The sequence below is a fragment of the Nothobranchius furzeri genome, chromosome 2, assembly GCF_043380555.1.
Source record: "Nothobranchius furzeri strain GRZ-AD chromosome 2, NfurGRZ-RIMD1, whole genome shotgun sequence".
NCBI classification, from domain to species: domain Eukaryota; kingdom Metazoa; phylum Chordata; class Actinopteri; order Cyprinodontiformes; family Nothobranchiidae; genus Nothobranchius; species Nothobranchius furzeri.
Genome location: NC_091742.1, coordinates 10,259,201 through 10,282,665, shown reverse-complemented (window position 1 = coordinate 10,282,665; position 23,465 = coordinate 10,259,201). Strand labels below are relative to the sequence as shown.

The window sequence follows — 23,465 nt, the reverse complement described above, 5'->3', positions numbered from 1 at the left end:
GGAGCAGCTGGCAGTAGTTTGTATACAGCCTGCCTGAGCCTCCACCACTGAAGAAGAAGCCCTTCAGCAGCCGGCTTCTTCTGCCTGAAACACATGAGTGAAGATGGACATAAGGATGTTTTTTAGACAAAAAGTACGGCGACAGAACCCCAGCTTTCATGAGACTGTTATTGACTCAGGTTTGTGAGTCTTATTTGAAAATATTTGTTGTGCTGCTGGCTTGCCTAAAGTTAGCTTACTATCAGGTAAAGTTGCTGGAGAAAGAAAGGGAATATTTACTATCATCTCACACTAAACACTAACAGGAACAATACTCTGCCCTGAAAATGCTTAATATGTAGCTTCAGATTAAAAATTATGTGGTACAAGACATATATATATGATGTTGACTAGTGCGTGTCACGTGAGTGTGTGCGCACGTGTGAGTGCTCGTGCGCGCGTGTGTGTTTGCGTGTGTGTGTGTTAAGCCCCGGACCTTCTTCAGTTCTAAATCCGCCCCTGGTTTAATGTCCAAAGATAAAAGCATTATCCTTATTCTGAAAATGTTTTGTTTTTCAGATTGTTTCTAAATACATTAAAAATGTACATAATGTTTCAAATATGGTTTTTCATTTTTATGTTCAAATTTGAGACATTTTTAAAGTAAAAAAAAAAGAAGAAATGCAAAGGATAGTAAAATGCATAGGATTTTGTTTATAGAACTGTTGCATTTACGATGAGTAAATAATTTTATTTTTTTAATGGGGTCACGATGTTTTGTCTTTTTCAAAATGTAGGTCATCTGAAAAAAAGATTGGGAACCACTGCTTTAAAGGGTCTAATAGCCAGAAGTTCAACTTTATTACTTCACCAGTAAATCATTATTTAGAAAGCAGAGGAAATGATTAATGAAGAGTTTGTTTACCACTAAGAAAACAACTGTAGACTACTTACAGATTTATAATAAAAGGCTGGAATAAGAGTTCATTCCTTTAGGCCTCCAGTAAGTTTTTCTCAATACATAACAATTAATATAGACAGAAATTACTAACCTGTTTACTTTTAAACGATGAAAAGAATCAATATAAATCCATATTTGGGAGGTATTTAATGCATTTATGCTGTAAATATATCGATAGTGACTCCAGACAGAGCTAATATAATTTCTGGACGTAAAAAACAATTATCCAGGCTTTGAAAAGTTTGTTTAACCTTTCATCTGAGCTGCTTGAACAATTGCTCTGATGTATTGAAACACTGAGTCTCCATCATATCCAGAATATTTGTCAGTGGAAACATTCAAACGCACATTTTTTCATTCTTCATTCCTTCGTAACGTCAATAAAAACCAGAGCCAATGAACGCTAATGGATCCACTGAAATTGAATTACCGTTTACTTGTTTGTGTCAGCATATTTACACAAATTATAATTCTCCGACGCTTCTAGCAGCGCGAGGGGCTGGAAATCCGACTCTGCTGCTCCAGAGCCTGTCGTGTTTTTTTTTTTACAGTGAAAAATCAAAAACTCTTTGATGTTCCTGTACAGTTAGCTTTTCGTTCAAATATCTTATCACTAAATCACATTTTACAGTGAAATGCTCTATGTAATTATTTAAAGGCTTTTTAGGTGAAGCAGGAGAGACTAACGAGCCCACCGACACGCACTCGTGAAGTTCTGCAGGTCGGTGCTGATTCACCCGTTTCCCCTTGATGCTGGCTTTATTCTGATTAGGCTTTTAGTTTCATCGTTGCTGCTTAACATCCAGGCTCATCTAAAGAGAATTACACCTGCTTTTTCTTTTCTTTTACCTTCCACCAGTTGGAGTAAATTCAGCAGGAACTCATGGTTTCCTGCGGCCGTCAAACACTCAAAATAAATCCAGTTTTATCCAGTTTTCTATTAACACCTATGGACACGAACAATACTTCACCACAATGTTTTAATTACAGTTTTAATTAAAGATATCACGTGTTCACTGTGTTGCAATAATTATGTTCATAATAATAATAATAATAATAATAATAATAGAAAAACATCTAAACTTTCTCCTCTTCCTGTTATACAAACAAACAAACCTACGAATGTCCTTTAAGGAGGACATATAAACTAAAGGTTATTAAGAGTTTACATCATTTTACTGGAAAGGCTCCATCCTACAATCATCAAAGTCTTTTCAACAAAATAAGATTTTATCCCGTCAGAGCATTTCTAACCTTTGAGTTCGAGGGATTTAGACATTTTACAGACTTAATTAACTGCTGCTGATCTTATCTCTTTGTAGCACATTAAAAAGGTTTTATCTAACATCAGAAGATGCTTGTGTGACGCATAATGACCAAAGAAAAGTCCTCGCTGCCGGACTTTTCACTGGGATGCATTTTAGAAAAGTGTTTTGGGTTTCTGGGTTTGGGTTAGTGTGTCTTTAAGCAGCACAAACAAAAGTGGCAGACAAATATTGTAGAGAATATGTTTGTTTTAGTATTTATTTGAAGTAAAATAGGATTTTTTTGTACCCTTTGGCAGGTGTCGTCTCTGCCAAAGTAAATCTTCACTATTAAATATGTTGCTAAACTATTCGTCCTTCTTGGATCGTTGGGGTTTCCTGCTCAGGTCAGATTTCAGGGAGTCTCTTTGTGCGGGTTTATGCTTTAGAAATTGATTCATGCTCTTTCTTTTTGCCATACGCTCTAAACTAATCAGATCCACCCTCTGAAAATGCGCAGAGATTCACTAAAAGCTACAAACGGTGAAATGTTTGTTTTGTAGATTTTTTACCCTACGATCTTTACCAGACGAGACATCTGATCAGAACACTTCTGTCCTCTGTCCGTCGCGTTTCGTGTGGAACGTTATCTCATCCGTTTGGCCGTGCTTAGTCAGTTTCCTGTGTGGTCTGTAATGGGCTGACTCGACTCCTCGCCCGCTCAGTGCTTTTAGGAGAGATAATGTCAAACAAGTGCTGACTCACAGGGTCACTGTCCAGCAGTTTAAAGCATTCGTGGCTGCTAAAGTGCATCTCACCAGGTTTGCAGAATCACTGCAGCAAACGTCAGAAGGCTTCGTTTTAAACTTTCCCTGTTTTAACAGCCTGAGTTTGGGTGGTACAGTTTTAATTGAGACAAATTAACCACAGTTTGCTTTCTCAGTCGGACTTGGAGGAAAATGACAGTAGATGTGTGGATTTGCGTGTAATTTGTGTTTCTACAGGACAGCCTTGTGTCGTATCTCCGTTTGGCAGCAGTGACTTATGAGAGCTGTCAGTCAAGCTGGAAAACTTCATCTGACTCAGAAACGCGCTCGTGTGCAAGAGAGATAAAACTCTATTGTTGCTCCTGAGGCAAACACAATGCCAAAATCAGCATTTTTATTTGCAAATGTGTCATTATTTTCACCCAGAGGGAATGCGTTTTAGTCATTGTTCACCAAGAACCATTTTTAGTATCTGAAGATCTCGAGGAGGCTTCGATGCTCTGTTGCCACTTGGTGTAATTTTGCTAGTTTTTGTTTTCAGGGCTGAAGTTATAATTATTATTTTACCTGTTAAAAGGTTCCTGAACAGTTCGTTTATTTCTTCAATTTGAGGTCGTTCAGAAAAGAAAACACTTAAAAATGACCAAAATATCTCCTTAATTACAGATTAGCCAAAACCCTGAATGACTCATCGCTTTTGGAGCTTTTTTTTATAGAAACTCAAACCCACACGTTCCTGAAAATACCTTTTGTTTGTTCTGAATCTTTTTAAACCGCTTTAGTTCTGATTGACAGTGATGGAAATGCGTAACCTTTGTGAAAGTGTTTAAGCAAAGCCTGCTGTGTTTTAAAGTGCCAAAAATGAGAAATGATTCTCTAAAAAGGCCTATTTACCAACAGAGCTTTCACCAGACAGCAGCTCACAGCTCAGGCCTCCTGTGGAGGACTGACTCCTGCCTTCCAGCAGCAAATAATAAACTATTTTTTCCAATAAAGTCATGTTTATGGGAAATAGCTGCCATTCCCCCCTGTTGTAGTCATCCTCCGGCTAGCTCCGAGGAGCACCGTCATGGTAACAATGTTGTTATTATGATGGAAACGACTTATTCTGTGTCTACTTTTCTTTGTGTCTGTTCATTTTTGTATAAAGCAGCTCTGAGCTTCATGACTGCAGGGGTTCGGACTGAATCTCCCGTCAAACACAGATAAATCTACTTAAACTGAGCCAGAACCAACTTGTTTCCTACCTTTCATGATGAAATTATAAATTAAAATGTTGGTAGATGAAATGTGTGCTTACAAAAAGTTTTTATCATAAATATCTGCTCAGAAGAAAGAAGGATTCATTACAAATCAATATGAGTCTCTCTGGAGATGATGCTTTAGAGGTCTCAGAGGGCCTTTAACAGGATTTTATAAAAGCTCCAGAAATATTTCAGTCCAGACTAAATGAATGGACTCAGATTCCCATCATGGGACTGGGAGTTGTTGTTCTTCAGCTTAAAAAAACATTGAATAGAAACATTTTGCTTTGTGATCATTACAAGTTTAAAACTATTCATTCACTGTAATTACACACCCAACCAGATGTCCTCTAAAGGAGTTTTCATGCAGAAAACGAGCGTATATCACGAGAATAAATACATGTACTTACCTGCTGGCTCTGTCAGTCTGAAAAGCTTCAGTCTGGTCCTCACAGGGACCAATAACAGCTCACTCTGATGGTAAGAGAACGGTGCATTCATGAGTTTCTGATTGAATGATGTGTTTGTTTCTGTTGCAGAATGCAGAAGTTTCTGTGTTTGAGGTAAACATCAGGTTTGTCGGAGGTCTGCTGTCCGCCTACTACCTGTCTGGAAAAGAGGTAAGATGCTTCCTGTTGTGTTTCTGCTCACCGGATGGGAGATTTAATTGATTTTACCGAGTCTGAGAGGAAGACCTGAATTGTTTTAAACACTCTGAAGGGTCAATTCATGAAAAAAATAAGGATTTTGTTCCAAAAGAATCCACTCTGATTTGTTTTTATTTGATTCTGACCTCCAAAGCAGTTTTCGTCATTCAGCTTATTAAAAAAGATGTTTTAAATAAAAATAAAAATGTGTTTAAAAACATAGATGATGCTTTTAAAAATAAAAACTGAAAAAAATTCTGCATATTTGCTGAATAAATAAATAATAGAGGAATAATCAGAAGTGTTGCTGTGTGGTGGCAAATCAGTTACATGACAGTCTTTTAGTAGACACTCAGACTCAACGGCCCGCTAAATAAAATGCTTCTTTTTGCAAAGCATAAAATAATAAATCAACTTTAAGTGTCATGTTTTTATAAGTTCATCTAAGGGAAGGTTTAGTGCCCTCGTTCACTAATCTCCATCGTCTTAGGGCTGAACGAGCCACATGCTTTCTTCAGGGATGGGGCAAGTTGAGCTTAGACTGAAGGCAAAAATGATTTCCAAGTTCAGTGAACATTTACCAGCTCAAATGCACAAAATCTGAAACATAATTTCCTTCGAGTCAAGTGATGGATGTAAGGGTTGCAGCATAAATGTGGCTATAATAACACCAATAAAAAGACAGAGAGAGAACTCGCAAAAACTGTAAAAATGGAAACGAGACGGAGGAAATGGAGCATTACTTTACAAGTACTGAACTCTAGGACAAAAGCACAGTCCCTAATGGCTGTACACACTTCTCATTACGTATCTGGATATTTCTAATCATTTTAAAACAGCGTAGAAAAAGCTTCTGGGTGTGGAGACATCTATCAGCAGTCAGAGGTGAAGTTGGTTAGACAAAAAGATGGCATTTCTACTTGTTTTTCCAGACAAGTGACTCTATAATGTCATTACATAAGGCAAATATGTTAATTTAAATATTATGATAATCCCTGACTTCTTTAAATCCTGTAAGATTTACCGTAAAACCCCATCTGGGGCAAATCCAAGGTAAACAAAAAGCTATAAATGTTGGCTTTTATTTTATTTTGAAAGGTAATGCTCTTTTTTTCCCTGTTTGATGCTGTTTGGTATTTTAAATAACTCCGAGGTCTTTACTGATGGTCAAAATCAACATAATAACAAGTATTTTCCTAATATTTCCTAAGTATTTGCCTGTGTTTGTGTTAAACTCTGGTTACTTACCGAGATAAAAATAATGTAAACCTTGAATTATCGAGAAGCCGACACTTAAAAAATATAACATTAAAGAAAAACTATTTTTAAATATCAAAACTGTCAACAATGAAAATAGAGGAACTCTTCGTTAGATCACTATCTAGCCTTTAGGTTTTCACTCGGCCTCAAATCCATTCTGTTTCCCGTCAGAAACTCGAGTCGTCCTTCCTTCAGCTCCAGGTTACGACCCTCTGGTGTGTGTGTGTGTGTGTGTGTGTGTGTGTGTGTTGGGGGGGGGATAAATGGCTGCTGGACGGCCTTGAGGACCGATGGTTTTTGATTGAGAAGATGACTAAGTGCTGCAGGTGGTCTGGCACTGAATGAAGGCTGACATGTGGCCTGAAAGGCTGCTGGGTGGAGCTGCAGGGACTTAAAGGACATTGGTTCATTTCAGTAAAAGACTGGAAGAGCTCATACTCGCGCAATCCTGGAAAAAAAGTTCATTAACGTAAAAGCCACCACTTCATTACACCAGTCAGTCAAGATGGATGGACCAGAAATATTCTAATATACAACAAAAAGGATTGTTTTAGCTCGGTGTTCATTAAAAATGTTTTTGTTCAAAAATATTTGTTTTAATAAAAAAAACATGAAGGCTTTAAGAAAAAATCTGTTTTGCATTTTTCTTTACTTGTGACAAAAGTTGAGAGTTTTAAATGATCATTTGAATGTAATGATCTTAACTTTTTCTAAATGTTTTAGATATTTTAGCCGTTTCTTTTTTTTTCCCAGTTGTGTTCAGTTTCTGCTTTAAAGGTGTGGGACACTGAAAAAACATTTTTAAATGATTATTTCTGATTATAATGAGTAACTGAGTGTTTCATGCAGGCTGAACATGAAAATAGTCTCCTACACCTATCTCCTGCAATAGCTTCTGATAGAAAAGAGATGGTTAAACTCTAGGATAGGAAAAATCTGTCAGATCTTCGTCACTTAACATTCATGGTCTCACCCCTGTTGACTCAGAACGAGGAAGGCTGTTGTTGTTTTAGCGTCCAGAGGGGGTGTTCGTTGCGCGGAGTGCTTTCCAGCAATGCGTCTGTGTGCGTGTGGGGGGATCTCGTAGGTGTGGCGCAGGAATTTCAGCTGTGGCACAGCGCCACGCCCGAGCCTATGGAGGGGAAACACTGACTGGTATAATCCTGCCCCCCTTACGACTTACAAGGCGTTCATTCCTCTGCAAATGTATTGATTAAACAAGTGAACCACTCCTTTAAGAAGATGGGGACTAAAATGTTCTCTGCCAGGAAGTTAAAATGCAAGTTAGTCAATATGAGGTTAAATTCTCAAGAAAATTCAAACATGTCTGTTAATTAATTACATAATTAAAAAATCCAACCGTCCATCCATCCATCCATTTTCATCCGCTTATCCGGAGTCGGGTCGCGGGGGCAGTAGCCTAAGGCGAGAGGTCCAGACTTCCCTCTCCCCAGCCTCTTGGGCCAGCTCCTCCCGGGGAATCCCAAGGCGTTCCCTGGCCAGGTGAGAGACATAGTCCCTCCACCGTTAAAAATATATGATATATGATATATGTTCATTTTCAGAAAGAAAGAAAGAAAGAAAGAAAGAAAGAAAGAAAGAAAGAAAGAAAGAAAGAAAGAAAGAAAGAAAGAAAGAAAGAAAGAAAGAAAGAAAGAAAGAAAGAAAGAAAGAAAGAAAGAAAGAAAGAAAGAAAGAAAGAAAGAAAGAAAGAAAGAGAAAGATGTAGCACTTCTCAGGATAAAAATCATGAGGCGCTTCATAAATTAAAAAAATTACTGAATTATCATAAATGATCATATTTGATGGGTCAGATATTCTACTTTATGTAGCCAGAATATTTCTCACATTCATACTGTGTCACTTCCTGCTGTTAGAGCGGCTGTTTAACCCAAAGAAAAGACTAACTCTGCCTCCTGTAGCCCTGGACATTGTCTGCATTTGTCTGAATGTATTCATCAGCAATGGCAAACCTCATCTACATCAGAGCCACTCCAATATATTCAGTAGTGAGACTGAAATAAAAGTATTGACATTTTTGTTGTATTTCATTCTTCAGATTATGCTAATCAAACGTGAATGGAGCAGGTGGACTCTGCTGTGTGGTTAATTTGAGTGGAAAGTTGTCATTTAGTGAGTAAATGGGCGTATGGTGTGGTGAATTGTGCCCTGCACATCAGAGAGATTATTATTTTTTTAAACACGGGAAGTGGCATAAATGCTAAAAGCTGTTGAACTGTCAGCTGAAGATGATGCTTCAGTGAAAGTGTTGAGATTTCAGAAATGATTCAAAAGCTCTGGAACTGGAAGTGAGCTCTCAGCGCCACTTAGCGTTTCACGGTTCAGCCACTTTCTGTCTGATTTTCCACAGACTCTTACAGTCGTTGTCAATTAAAAGGAAATAAAACAGTTTTTAACTTCTACGTCCAAGTCTACGACTCTTTGTGCTTTATGTTGTTTTATTTTTATTTGTAGATCTTCAGGTTCTGTTTTAATACTAAAACCTCTACTGGTGCTGATGTTGGGCTGAGTTAGTCCACAGCTGTCCAGTGATCAGATATGTTATTGAATAATCTGTCAGTTAGTCACATAATTCCATCATAGGGAAGTTTTTCATTTTAAGTCTAAAACTTTTTTGTCTTAGGTAATTTTTTATGATTTTTCTCCACATTTATTCCTGTTTTTGCACTTAAAGCCTGAACTTCAATTCAAAAATACTTTATTAATCCCAGAGAGAAATTGATTAAAAAAAAATGCGACAATAAAAATGGTCCCTGGGAAACACAAGGCAGTACGCACTCACAGGAACTGAACAACGCATTAAACCAAACATTTATGTGTCTACCTTTCATTTATAGTGGAGGTAATCAAGTTGCTGCAGGAAAAGTCGGAACATTCTGCAAGCAGTCAGAGCTACAGGTATGATTTTAGGAGTGGGGACAGGGTTTTTTTTCACACAGCGTTGACTAAGGAGTAAGACAAACTGGGAACAGGTATCAAACGAGAGTGACTCATATTCTCTCTCCCCGTTAGTTGTAGTCTGGCTCAGACTCAGAAAAACCGTCCCTTTGTTGGAAATTTGATCAGTAAGTGTACAGCTAGTGCCGGCTGCACGCACCCCCCACTGGCAGGCTTTTAACGTCCCTCCCTCCATCCAGATCACAGTGTGCAACCTCATCCTCTGAAGAAAGGAAGAAATGAAAGATGGTGGGGTGCAGGTAAAGAATGTATGGAGTGCTGAACTAACTAAAAGGCTTCCAGTCATTCTGCTAATCAGAGCTAAGTGCTTCAAGTAGGGAAGGACAGAGAAAGGACAGGCCGCTGTGAGAATAAAAGGTGCAGGGAAGCAGTGCATGAAGGGAGATATCGTGCGGGAAAATGAGGGGAGACACCTGAAAGAGGTGTTGATGGATGGAGGGAATAAACTGAGGAGAAGAATCAGTGATCGGAAAAGTTCAGGGGGGAAAAGGAAAATCAAGGTGGAAGGGCAGCATTTTATTCACAATCAGTTTTTGATGTCTGTGAATCAGCATCTTTGGTGAAATCCAAGTTTACAAAAGGTTTTTTATTCTTTTCAAAGATTTCTGTTCAAGATGTAATGTAGGATTTTTGTTAATCCTGAGTAATCTGGTGATTTAAGGCAAGTTTCATTCTCTATAATAACTCAGATTAAACCTTCCTTAGAAAATCTGATGCTCAGGTGTTTCTGTAGCAATGGTACAGAATGAGCTGCCCTGCTTTGTCGGCCATGTTGAGCTGAAAGTCAGAGGTTTTGTATTGTTGGACTTAGTCAGTGAAGTCATCTGAACTTTAGTGGGGAACTGCTTGAAAACAGAACATGTTTCCACCCAGACCATTTAGGTGTGACACACTCGTGGGTATGTATAAAAATGCAGCAAAGATGTGTTTACTTGGTGATGATTGTCAACATGACTTGGTGATTAACACCATGACTAAGTAGCAGTATGCTAGCAGTACTAGCATGTCTTTCTTTTACTTTTGGTAGAGTGAAGGATTGTGGGTGTTAACCTTACCCCTGTGCCAACAGTCTGATGTCAAAGTCTGAAATTCAAGTAATATCAACAGCAGCGTGTTATTTATAGCCTTCAGAGATGCGGCGTTGCTGTGATGCTTTTTATAATTTAGGGTCCCGTTAGTCAGGAGTTGCCAACCAAACAAATCAGTTTGACTGGTTTGGGTTGGCGTGGTTTGTTTTATCTATGAATCTCCGTGAGCTACAGAAACGAGCTGAACGTAAGGTCCCCCATGCAAGGCCTCGACTCATTTCCTGAAAGGTTTTATTATTGGTGATTGATCCGATATCTGGCTCAGGATTTCACAGCGTGTTGTTTGCCAACCCTTTCTCTACTTTATTAGACTCTATTAAGACAGTTTTTTTTCTCTCAAGAGGAGCCACAAATCTCTGCAACACTCCACAGCTTGTTCAGGTTTGCACTCAGATTTAATGGGCTAATCATACCGTCACAGAATAATGGTGTTGGATCGAATAGGCTGTGAGTGAAGCTTTCAAACGAAGCTGTGGTGGTTATTAAAGGATACAAGTACAAGCTTGTTGATTGTTTGATATGGAAACAGCAGTTTCCCTGGATTTCCTGATAGATTTTTGTAGTTCTGTCCATAATAAGTAGAAACAACAGAGACAACAAGCTTAACAAACACAAAGTGGCTCACAAAGACTAAATTGGGGGTCTTGAGATGATCAGAGATTAAATCAAATAATTATAACTGTTGACTTGTAGTATGGAGTAAGTTTTTTTCTAAAGTTAGAGTGTGAAAGTTTTTAATGAGATATTAAACTAGATATGTTCTGAGTTTAGTTCTTGGTTTTATTTATTTATTTTTTGTTTTCTTCTGGTTCTTCAGCTTAGCCAAAAATAAAAATGTGCCTTCAGAGAGACCACGATGGCAGAGCTGGAGTAAAGGATTGAGAATGAGGATCGTCGTCCAGCTGTTAGCCAGCGGCTCAGAGAATGAGAAATACAGCTGGAGTTAAAACACAGTAATGCAGTGACAACAAGACACTGGCTGCTGTGAACATTTGTTTTAGATTGGAAAATAGAGACCTGGCGAGAAAAGGATTGAGGACAGACATACGCTGCAGGATGGGAACAGGCCGTCCTGCTGCACCGTGGTTCTGTTTCACATTTCCATCCTTTTTTATTTACTTTTGTTTAAATGTTTGTCACATGAATTATATTAGATAAAACATTCAGACAGAAGGTTGTCAGATAGTGTGGCAAAACTAGCAGAAGAGAGGTAGACACCTCAGTAAGTCTTGAGCTGAAATTTGTTTCCAGATCTACAGAAACACACACACACACACACACACACACACACACACACACACACGCACAGACACGCTCAAAGAGGTGACTGAAACAATCTAAACTGATAGGCCTCCTCCTGAAAGTGTGATGTTCAATCAGACGATCATCACAACAACCACACCTCTCTCATCCCATTTCTCTGTGCTGACAGCAAACTGGGGCAGCTGGATTCATATCTGGACACCCCATTTCACCCAGTTTTTACTGGGTGAAAATATCTTTACAGCTATTAAAACTAAACATATTACTGAATTTTGCCCCATAATGAGTCATTTTAAAGTTAAAGTTGTAAGTATTTTTCATTTTTGTAACCTTTTTCGTGAGTTTTGTTTTATTCTTTAAGTCTGAATACATCCTTTTTATGACCAAGCACTCTAGTTCATTTCACTCTTACAGCTGTATGGATTGTATTCCAGGTGCTACAAATACATTTCAGATCAACTTTGAACATTTGACATATCAGCAACGATTCTCATAAATTACCTAAAAGGTTATTTTTCTGCTCCTAATTTACTGAGGAGGCTGCCCCCTCTCAAGCTGAATTAGTTGTTTGCTGAAAATATTCAGAAGAAAACTAATGTCAAATTTAACCTCAGTATTGTGGCTTAATTTTATTCTGCTCACACTAGTCTGTGCTTGGACTTTAGATCAGGACCTGGTTCAGACAAACACCAGCAGGGACTGGTTGACCAACACCGAGCCACCCACAGTATAATCCCATCGCTGACCTCTTTCTGCGCAGGTCAGCTTGACAACCAGAACTATTGATCAGCGACATTAGACACACACAGCGTGTGTTCAGTGAAGCCATCGGACAGCTTCTATCAACGATCCTCAGGAAATCCATTTCACTCAGTGAGAAATTGGCTTTGCTTGAGGTACCGAGAGAGAATAACAGTCACGCCATCCCATTCCCCTTTTGGCCACATCTGCTTTTTCTCCTGCTGTGTTCGAGTAAAGCCCCTTACATTCTCACGCACGCCCGAGTAAAGGTTATTTACCAGCCGTGGAGAATAAATTTTTCTGGATATCTATCTTAATCCCTTTTTAGAGCGGTTTAATCTGTGCAGAGGAGAGCGAGCGGTGCTACAGATGGGAAGACGGGTGTTTGAGGACAGGACGTGTTTGACAAATACTGTCCTGTCTATTTCAGAAGTTATTGGAGGGTTTTAAGATCCACTACATGGTAGAGTGGTTTGAAGTTGGCACATTACAGATACATTTGCAACAGCTTATGTCAGGGCCACTCAATTACAGAAATATACATATTATCATGATTCTTTCACCAACTTTATGAAGTTTAGGTTTTTTGAAGACTGCAGAGACAGTTAATTATCAGCAGGTTATGGATAACAGCTCATTAAAATTTAAGAGGGTATAAATTATGAGATTAGGCTAACTTTAACCCTCTAGAATCTGCATAGATTACATTAATTGGAGCCTGTGTGCTCACCAATTAGGGAAAAAGGTATAGTTCCCAGAGGTCCAGGCCCCAAAGGGTTTAAAAGATCAGATATCTAACCTAATAAAATGTCTTGCATTCAAATCCATCCATCCATCCATCCATCCATTTTCAGCCACTTATGTGGAGTCGGGTCACGGGGGCAGCAGCCTAAGCCGGAAGGCCCAGACTTCCCTCTCACCAGCTACTTGGGCCAGCTCCTTCAGTGGAATCCCAAGGCGTTCCCAGGCCAGCTTAGAGACATAGTCCCTCCAGCGTGTCCCGGGTCTTCCCTTGGGTCTCCTCCCAGTTGGACATGCCCGGAAAACCTCACCAGGGAGGCGTCCAGGAAGCATCCTGACCAGATGCCCGAGCCACCTAAACTGGCTCCTGTCGACGTGGAGGAGCAGCAGATCTACTCAGAGCCCCTCCCAGATGACTGAGCCTCTCACCCTATCTCTAGGGGGCTAGGGACTAAGGGACCAATTTTGGCCGCTTGTAATTAAAAAAAGGAGTCCCTCAAATAATTTAATTTCTAACTGAAAAAATTAATAATTTAAACAAAGCATAGAAAAACCACAGCTGCTATAAAAGCAGAGAAAAGCTGCTACCGAAGCCCAGAGGGGCCAAGCCAAGAGTCGGTGTGAATGAAAATGTGTTTTTTCAGGAGTTTCGTGCCTGAAAATTGAATCATTTGATAAAGTATATCAGAGTCCCCACCACAGTCAGCATTAGGCTCATAACTGAAAATTATAAAATACACAACAAGATGCTTAATAGTTTACTTTTTATGGAGGAGAGGAAGTGCACATTGTTCAGGAGGCATGTCAAAATAAAAGCATGCTTGGAAAATGGGCATAATTAATTTAATAAATCTGTCCCTTTTATTACATTTTTGCATAGAATTGAAAACTAAAACAGCAGTTTCATTTATTGAACAGCCCTAGCATATTTGAGTCAGAAGGCAGGTAGTAGTAAGTTTTAAAGAGCCAACAGCCCGACTTCTACATGGTGCTCCACATTTTTATATAAACCATTCTCATTTACACTCACTAGAATAAAGTGTGCTGTCATGCAGCACTCGTTTTATTTTCACTGTTTTACCTCCAGACGTGTTCACATGTGAGGAGGCAGCAAACAACTGTCTGAGCCACAGGTTATGTTTTATTTCAACAGTCTGATTTAAGAGGATTATCTTACAGCACAGACAACTTCAGGCATTGTGTTCCTCATGCCAGCACACAAATATAATCAATTCTAACCACCAGCAGGGCGATGTGTTCACGACTCGTTCTTATCTTTCATTTTGCCCAGCTTGTGACAGTTTTCCAACACCGAATCATTAAAACACACTCTTTTGTCCATTAAACACACAGACACACAACCATTGGGAGCAGTGAGCTGCTTTACTGTGAGAAAATTGGTTTGGTCGGCAGGGTCACACATGGCCTGAATCGCCTCTGTTTCCTGTGACTCACAGAGCAAAAAAAAACCTTTATCAGCTCCCGGCGTAAGTCTAAAATCACAAACGTAATTCTCCCGGCTGTGAAACATGACTTTGTAGACGTCTACCAACCCCACACAGTCAAAGGAAGAACCAATCCTCCTCACTGGGCTTTATTTCCCCTTCACTCTCCTATTTTGTGTCTTCATACACAAGCACTCAGCAGAATGGCTTGTTGATGCCTACATATCATTCATACGATGCAATCTTTTTAACTTGTACTAAAAAAAATTCTCCCGGGAATGATAGTATTTTCTCGGAAGATCCTTTCTTTTTTACTCTGGGTTTTTAACTCAATTTGTATCTGATGGTGTTCTCTGGCAAGAGCTTAAAAGAAAACAATATGTATTACATAAGAACAAGAAACTTCAGTTCAATCTCTAGTGATGAATTGTTCCAGGGACAGAACTCGAATAATAAACATGTTCCTGTCAGCATAAAACGATAAACTAATAAAGTAGCAATATGGCTTCCAAGAATGTGCTTTTATCATTAGTATCTAGCAGTGATGCTGTTCTACATACACATGATTTAATACACAAAAAATACTAATTACTTTACTTTTAAAACGCTCCTGGTGCCTCTTATTGCTGCTTGTAATTTGGGTAATTTTAAGGGTTTCAAAAAATACTTGTAAACTGATTTTGGGGGGAAAAGGATTCAGACAACATGGATTTGTATTGTGGAACAAAGTGGAACTAACTCTTCAGGAAACAGAAAACTTTAAGGTCCAATCACAAAGGCCCAGTCCCAATTCCCACACTACAGACTAGGTCTGGGCGATATGGTCTAAAATCAATATCACGATATATTGAGGATTTCACCTCAATAACGATAAATGGACGATAACTACAGGTATGTGCAGAAACAAAAGTTGTCCACTAGATGGGGCTGTCACGTGTTATGCTGAGTCACAGTTTTTACGTGACTCATGGTGGTACAGCTTCTTAAAGGGACATGAACGCTGCCAACCTACACACATCTTTTCATTTTTGTATTATCAAATTTATTGACATGGGAAAAATTATCACGATAAGTGTCAGAAATTTGGATAACAATACATTTTCAATTTATTGCCCAGCCCTACTACAGACTACAGTCCTCTATGAAGTGCACTTAGTGGAAGGGCCTGTAAGGCTTCAAGTGTGTAGTAAACAAGTGTGCAAATAACTGCAGAATTGGGACAGTGAGCATTGCCTAATCGACCCTCTCCACTGTGTCGTATTTCCACGATTTCCTAAATGGGGATGACAGTTGCTGTTTGTGCTAATTTGCTTCTTGAAATTATATTAGAACAAGTGATTAAATTGCTGGCAAATCATGTTGAATTATACACACCAGTACGGTTAACAATATGATTCAACAGACATTTAATGTGTCTCTCCAACAGAATGTAATCATAAATGTAATCAATAGTAAAATATTCTACATTTATATACTTGTACTTGGAAATACATATTTTCAGTAAGGACACTTGAGCCATTTCTCCACCTTCTCTCAAAATCCCCAGGGATTGTGGGCTTTACCTTTAACTAAAATCTGCACCGATACAGACTTCCGCAGTGCATATCAAGTAGGGATGTGAATCTTAGAGCAACTCACGATTTGATTCGATTCCGATTCTTGGGGTGCCGATTAGATTCAGAATCGATTCTCAATTTTAATCGATTCAAAATCAGTATTAACAAAGAGTGTCAGCTCCAGTATTAACTACTTTGTTGTACACGTTAGTTAAAGCTATGGGACATTTTTATTTGACTTTAAACTGGTCATGCTCCAAAAATGCAAATTTACAATGTAAAATAAGGTGATTCTAAAACTGTAAACAGAAGCAATCTTTTGACCAAAAGGCAACATTTATTTTTGCTTACCTTGTAAAATATAACAAATCTGTAGTTACCTAACAGTAGCTTTGAAAGTAATACGGTCAAATACTTTTCAAGTATGTGTAGAAACAAGTTACATGAGTAATCCTGAGTACTCATTTATCAACTTAGAAAATAAATATGAGAATATCTCAAATTTATGAGTATGGAAAAAATTACATTCAAGTGCCCTCTTGTCAGCAGATTCAAACATAAATCATCTCAATTTATGGGACCTCAAAAGTAAACTGAGTACTGACTTTCCTAACAAAGATCAAAAAAGTGTATCTCAAACCTGTAACGTGCCAAATATTTGAGTTCTTGGAATCGATTCTGAACCTTTGTGAATTGATTCTGAATCTTTATAAATAAGACTCCCGATTCAGACTTGAATTGATTTTTTTCAGCACCTCTAATATCAAGGGTGCTAAAGGGGCGTGGCCTAGGTCCACACTAGAGAATGGGATACACACGCACCCCTGGACAGGAACTTGCAATTGAAAGTCACAAAGGGGAAAGTGTGAGTATTAGGACAAGGCCAAAGTGTGCTTATATCTCGGAGAGTGAATCAAAGTTCCCACGGGCCCATGACATCCCCTGCTTTCCATCCTCCTCATGACCCTATGGTGTTCCCTACACTCCGTCCGACCTATGAGCCCATGACATTCTTTCACATGAATCACAAAGATAGCAGATGTTTGTCCTTGCTAACTGGGCTAGTTGGGGACATGGGAGGAGCTTGTGGTAAAGGTGTAGCCCACCTCTATATAGTTTCCTCTTTGTAATATTTTCAAAATAAAACTTAATTGCATGATCTCATGTTGGCAGGTGTGCTGAAAAATCTACCCCAGCTTGTGAAAGCACAGTTAGAAACCTGCATGCCTATTACTGCCACCTAGCGGCTATGTTAGCTGGGTGTTATTACCAGGTATTGGTGAAAGAAAAACGGCAGTCTCCAATCCTCAGTTATTTATAAATTTGTGATTCTTTATATATTTACACATTACTCTCCAACTCTGGGTGTGTTTGTTTCTCCATGAAACAAAGCTGCAGAATCACTCCGGTTCAGGGATCCAATCTTAGAAACAACAAAAGTGTTTCACTGTTTCTTTTCTGGATCTAGTCGAGGTGAAGCAGACGTCACAGAGGCAAAGGCTGGACAAGTTAGAAGCAAACATTTTTAATTCTTGATGTGTTATCAGAGAGCTCCAGCCCTCCTAAAATCAGGAGAGGATATTCCTCAGCAACAAAATCAAATATGTGCTGTAACGGATTAAAGCTGAGTTATTCAGCCTCTGAAATACTGTCCAACGTTAAGGCTGCAGCAGATAACAATGAAGGCAGCTGCCTGGTTTAGGTGATAAAATGACATAAGCAGAGCTTTGGCAGTCCTGTAAACTGCTTTTATATCACAATGACACATCTCTCTCTGTCCTCATTTGGTGGGACGTTTCTTTAATTCTAACCTTATCTTGTCATCTTTGTTGTTATTAAATCCCTGTAGACCAAAAAGGCCCTTAAGGTTATTAGTCTCTGATTGTCTTTTATCAAGCTTCATACAACCACGTGTCTGCTTACTTTGTCACTTTGTCTAACCAATTAGACAAAACAAAGTGTGTGTTTTAAGCACTTAAAGAGAAAATGTTAACCGGTTATTCGATGTTTTCATTTGGGGGGAAAAGCAACAAAGCAGAAAATGTGTTACCTTTTCTCCTTTTAAATGTAAAATTGTTCATTACAAATCTAATTATCAAGAGACTTTATTTGTTTAAAGATTCTGACTTGGTGTCCTGGGATTTTAGTATTTAGAACATCCAAAGCAGCGCTACGTCCTACATCCCAGGATCATTTATGCTAAATAGGAACTGTTGCTCCAGAAACATTCCGGGTTGTAACGCTACCACAAACAACCACCATCGTATTTATTGAGCGTAATTAAACAAGCTGGATCGGATCCCTCGGAGGAAGCCCTGCCTGAACCAGATCTTTTGTTGGTACAACACTGCCTCTGAACAATGCTTACACTTAGCCTATGAGTGTGTGATTTAACATCTATATATGCACAAGTGTGCTGCCGTGTCCCTGGGGTTGGTAACTGTCAGATCTGCAGCAGGTTATTGTTAGAAACCCTGAAATATCCCTGGAGTTCATGTCTGCTGCTTTGTTTCTCCTCTTGTCATCTGGCCTGGAGGGAACCAGGCTGCCTTGCAGTCCTGCTCTCACTGGAAACACACACACACACACACACACACACACACACACACACGTAAGGAAGATAAGGCAAGATAGCTATTTGCCTTGTTAATACACTCATGCACACATGCGTGCACACTCTTTCCATTGTTGAGTGACAGAGAAGGGAGAGAGTGCCTCCCTCTTTGCTCTAGCATTTGAGTATTATCAAAGTGAGGCGCTATCTAATCACAGATTAGCTGCCGACTCTGACGGGTCTATTGTTCAGCTTCTCTCACCGCTCGTATCTCCACCTAGTTCACCTGTCAGTCATTGTTGTCTTATTTTTCACTTTTCTTTCTCATTATTCTCCCCTCTTTTGTCTTTCCACAGTTTCTGGACTCACATTGGGGAGAAAAGGGGACTTAGTTTAATTTAGGACTGCAAACCGTGTGAGGGAGGGTGTTTTTCACCTCAGCTTGGCTACAAGACGTGCATTGTCAGGGTATGGACAGTTGTAGAACAATGTTTCAAACCTGGCCTGCAAGCCTTTCCACTCATTTTGGAAACTGCTCCAGCAAATGCTCTGATTAAAAAGCTATTGACCCAAACACTTCCACTTCTCCCCAGGACAGACTATGAAATACCACACATTGCAGCATCGTGTGCTCATTTTTTCTAATTACAGGTCCAGCAAGCACGATGCACTTAAATGTGGAATTTAAATGCATCAGGCCTTTGCTGTGCTCAGTGGCGTGAAAAGAGCAAGAGTTTCTCTGGGCGAAGCTGCAGGGCAGCAGACTCTCATCTTCCTGCATCTCTGAGCGGAGCTAAGAAGAGTTAGCTTAGCTCAGTGGTACCTATTCATCAGAAAGCTTAGCACTTGCCATGTAAAGGGTTATAATGGAATATTTTTAACAAAAAATCAAATATTTCTCTGATCCAAAGAGAGATGTTCCTAAAGCGTTTTACAATTGGCTGTAGTGCTGCTGCAGGTACCAGGAAGGAACATGAAGCTGACCAAAGCCAGCAGCATTTATTCAGAAGAACACTTAACAACAAGCAGTAATTGAACTTAGAGTGAAATTACTTGGTAATTTGCTTCTATGAAGATGACTTTTGGGGGTTTTCACCATGATTAGTCAAACATCAAATTATTGTTATCAGTTTTTCAATCAAATGGTCCCAAAATCAGACAGAAAGAGAACTATTTTTTGTTCTTTTTTTACACAGTTATTAAACGTTATTTGTTTACCTTATATGTTTCAGCTAGTAGTTCTAGCCACCATCAGAGATCACCAGTGACGGTGGCGTCACTTCCTTTTTATCTACGGGCAGCAGAGGACGGTTCCACCCTCTACTGCCTGCGTCCTCTCTGCTGATGACACGTGTGATCTGATGTGCACGTTCCATCGTCTTTGTCCATGGTCCTGTGTGCACACCTCCTTATCTCTATTACTTCTTTTATCCGTCTTTTATATTTTAGTTGATCTGTGTTTGTGATGCATGTACTGTCCCAGTCCATTATGTGGTTTTCCCCTGTGCAGTGGTCTGTTACAGCTGATTTTTTAATTGTACTTTCTGCTTCTTGTTTGGCTGCTATTGTGTGTCTTTGATTTGTTTCCTTCTCGCACTCCCTTTGATGTTCTATTTTTCGTGTGTTGAGTTGGTGTCCGGTTTCCCCTATGTGTGTTTTATTGCAGAGTTTGCATGGAATTTTGTATATGACTCCACATTTTTTATCTGCTGAAAAAGTCTTTTGGGTGTACTAATCTTTTTCTGACGGTCATGTATGGGTTTGTTGGTGTGTTGATATTATGTTTTTTCATCGTTATTATTATTTTTTCTGTTGTGCCTTTGATATACGGAAGGGTTATTACTGGTTTTGATTCTGCTCTTTCTGTGTTTCTGGTTCTTTTTTCTTTTCTATTGTTGTTTGTAGTTTTCCTTTTCTCATTGCCCATGTTGGGTATCCGCAGGTTTTTAATGCGCTTTGTATGTGTCGGTCCTCCAGTTTGCGATCCTGTTCTGCTGTTATAAAGGAGATCTCGGGCAGTAGAGGGTGACACGAGGCTCTTTTGGTTTTCTCCAAAGTAAACATGTACATGCTGTCTGATCTGAGTTAGAGTCCAGATTTCAGTAGAGCACCTTGCCCTGCAGCCGTCTGCTAAATGTTGATGTCCACGGCTGGGTTCAGACCTCCTAAGTCTTCATCAGACAGCAACCTCATGTATTGGGTTTACATGAGCTTTCTACCTGGCTTTGTTTCCAGAGCTTTGGTGTACCTGTGTGATGTCATTTTTTATGTTTACTGGTGTTTTTGTAGAATCCGTGCAGCAGGACTGTCTCCGTTTGTGTTTTTGTATGCGTGAGTCATCTGTGGAGATCTGAAGCTGTTTGTTTGTCCTCCTTGCAGACAGCAGTTTGACAGGTATCTTTGTTTAGCACTTGTGCTACATTACGTCTAGAGATCTTTGTTCTCAGCTTGTCTGTCTGGCCGCTGCTCTCTTCCAAACATCTTGTACTTTTTTTTACAACTACTCATCAGCGATTTATTTCTTTTTAAATTTGGCTCTTTCTGCCTGCCACAGTTTATCTTGAACTTATCAGAGGTCTCATTCACTCGTTCATTAAATTAGCTGTTGTCGGTTGCACGAATGAGTGCCTGGTGAGATGTCTTTTTCATGCTCCTGTTTCAGCAGGGAGAAGTTTGTACCTATTGAAACTTTTTTGTTTTGTTCTGTGTTCTGGTTTGTTATCCCCTAAATAAATCAGACCTGACATATCCCTCCTCTTGTGTTCTTCAAAGGTTACCTCCGGGAAACCAAATCATGTCCAGGAGGATGTGGAAGCCCCACTGTCGCTGGTTAAGCAGTTTGTTTGCTTTGCCAGAGAGAGTTGTATCAAGCTCTTTACGGTCTTTGGCCTCCTTGAACCGTTTGAGTGAATATTTGGCATTTTCCTCCAGATGAAAGCCTTCCAGGGTTACAGCTCAGCCTTGTTTTCCTCTGACTTCTCCGACCCTCCACAGGAAGGCTTGAACGGTCTTTTACCCTTCTTTTATCTCACACTCATTCACTCTGTCTGCTTTTCACCTCTGCTTTTAGTTTGTTTTTCAGGAAGCACGGTGCTGTGAAATATTCATCATCGTTAGCAGCAGATCATTTGTGTTGGTCTATATTTGTGTGATTAGCCCTCCTGATAATTCCTAAAGTGGCTGCTGACGTAAATGAATGGACCTTCAGTTAATGGAGTCTCTGTTGGTTTCCAGTAAACGGATTTCACATTCCTGCCGCTCCCAATGGCTAATGGAGTTGTTCTTGTCCATCAGATTACGGTTTTAGACTTCTTTGCAATATTAATTCCCTAAATTGATGTATTTATTTTTCAGGAGTGTTTTAAGGTTGATGATCTGTGAAGAGATTTCCCAACCAGGATTTCTGTTTTGTCCAATTCACTCTTAGTCATTTAAACGATGCCTACTTGGACATTTCTTTAATACACAGAGCAAGTTATAAGAACATTGATGTTATTAGAATCTTTAATTTTTCCCGCTCAACAACTCAGCTGTTCTGCAAGCGCACAATTTACGGGGCGATCCTCGTCCCAATCCTCACCTAGACATGAACATTACAGACCAAAAGATCAACATCATGAATACAAGTGGCCAAAAAGAATTTCCTGTGCACTGAAATGTAAGCTAATGTCCAACTTATCGTTCAAAGCCTCATACCACTGACAGAACAGAGCCACTTAAAGTAAAAACATTTTTATACGACCACAAGGGTATAATATTAATACTACAGTACTCCAAAAATGTAGTTCACTCACAAGTCTTACGTCATCAATCTATCAGTAAATTGTTGAAAACCTTCAAAATGCCCTTCAAATGTGTCACAGTCAGCCATCAGTAACCAGATGTAGATGATTTTCATGAGCCTTGTTTATTAAACTTTGCACTGAATCTTTACTAAAACTCTACTTAAGCTTTGATTGTTGGTTGTGTGTGCGCACGTTCCTTTATGTCTTAAAATTTGTCCTAAATGAAACATTTTACCATCTCAACATCTCCAAAATGTGCTTTTGTCTGGTCTAAAGTTAGCTTAGAGTTCCCATCTAGTTTTTCTTTATGAAATACAAAGTTTGCATGGAAAGTCATTTATGTTGTTTTTAGACCACGTTTTTTGCTTAAGCAAGCTTTATAAATGAGTCCCCTGGTGATTACGTGGATGCAACAGAGTTTTCACTTACACCTTCCTCTTGTGCCTACTTGGTCCACCTTCAGCTGTGCTTTTGCTGTCTGTGGGTGTGTTTGTATTAGGTGCCTCTTCTCCACTTCAAACTGTGAGCAGGGAAGCAAAGATCCAGTTAAAAGTTCCCGCTGGAGAGGAGTGTATATTAAATAATCAGAGGTAAACTAAAGTTTGTTTCCCCTCGTCCAAACACGGTTTGGCTCCGAGATCTTCAGAAAACACAACAATTTCACTATTCTCAGAAATGCATCGAAAAGAGACAAACGCCCTAAAGCTAATTTCATTTAGCTCGTATATATGTTTATATTTATTCCAACACGGTTTATTCAAACAAAGCTAAACTTTCAACTAAATTAGCTTTTTGTTTCTCACATTGCAGTTTTATCCCTGCATCTTTTTCCCATTTGTCCACTTCTCTCTAACTTTCCTACAGAGAGGGCCATTCTCTACGGACATTCACTCTCTGGTCTTCCTTATTTCCACATCAAAACAGCTGACTACCAAAAGTTGGCAAAGCCAACACTGACTGTACCACAGGACACGAGAGAAATTATTACCAGCAGTCAGTTGGTCTTCGGACCGCGGAGATTCATCCGGATTCATCTTGTTTTACCATGTGGTCCATTTAAGTTTGTCTTTGTTGGCCTTGACTTTTAGATTCACAGATTTTTTGCCAAACATTATGCCTGCAGCATGAGTGAAATTAGTTTCAGAAACAAAGTGGAGCAAACGAGTGTTGCTGTTGGTGTTTCTGAAACCACGGTTTGGTGTTTCCAGGAA

General features: G+C 39.3%; 1 protein-coding gene across 1 annotated transcript in view; it reads left to right on the top strand.

Annotated features, from left to right (window-relative positions):
• man1a1 (mannosidase, alpha, class 1A, member 1) overlaps positions 1-23,465 on the top strand; it is a 110,541-nt gene that overhangs the window by 58,735 nt on the left and 28,341 nt on the right. The window contains exon 4 of the mRNA XM_015947565.3: positions 4,735-4,815. Within this exon, the coding sequence (XP_015803051.1) occupies positions 4,735-4,815 (81 nt within the window). The remainder of the gene's footprint in view (positions 1-4,734; positions 4,816-23,465) is intronic.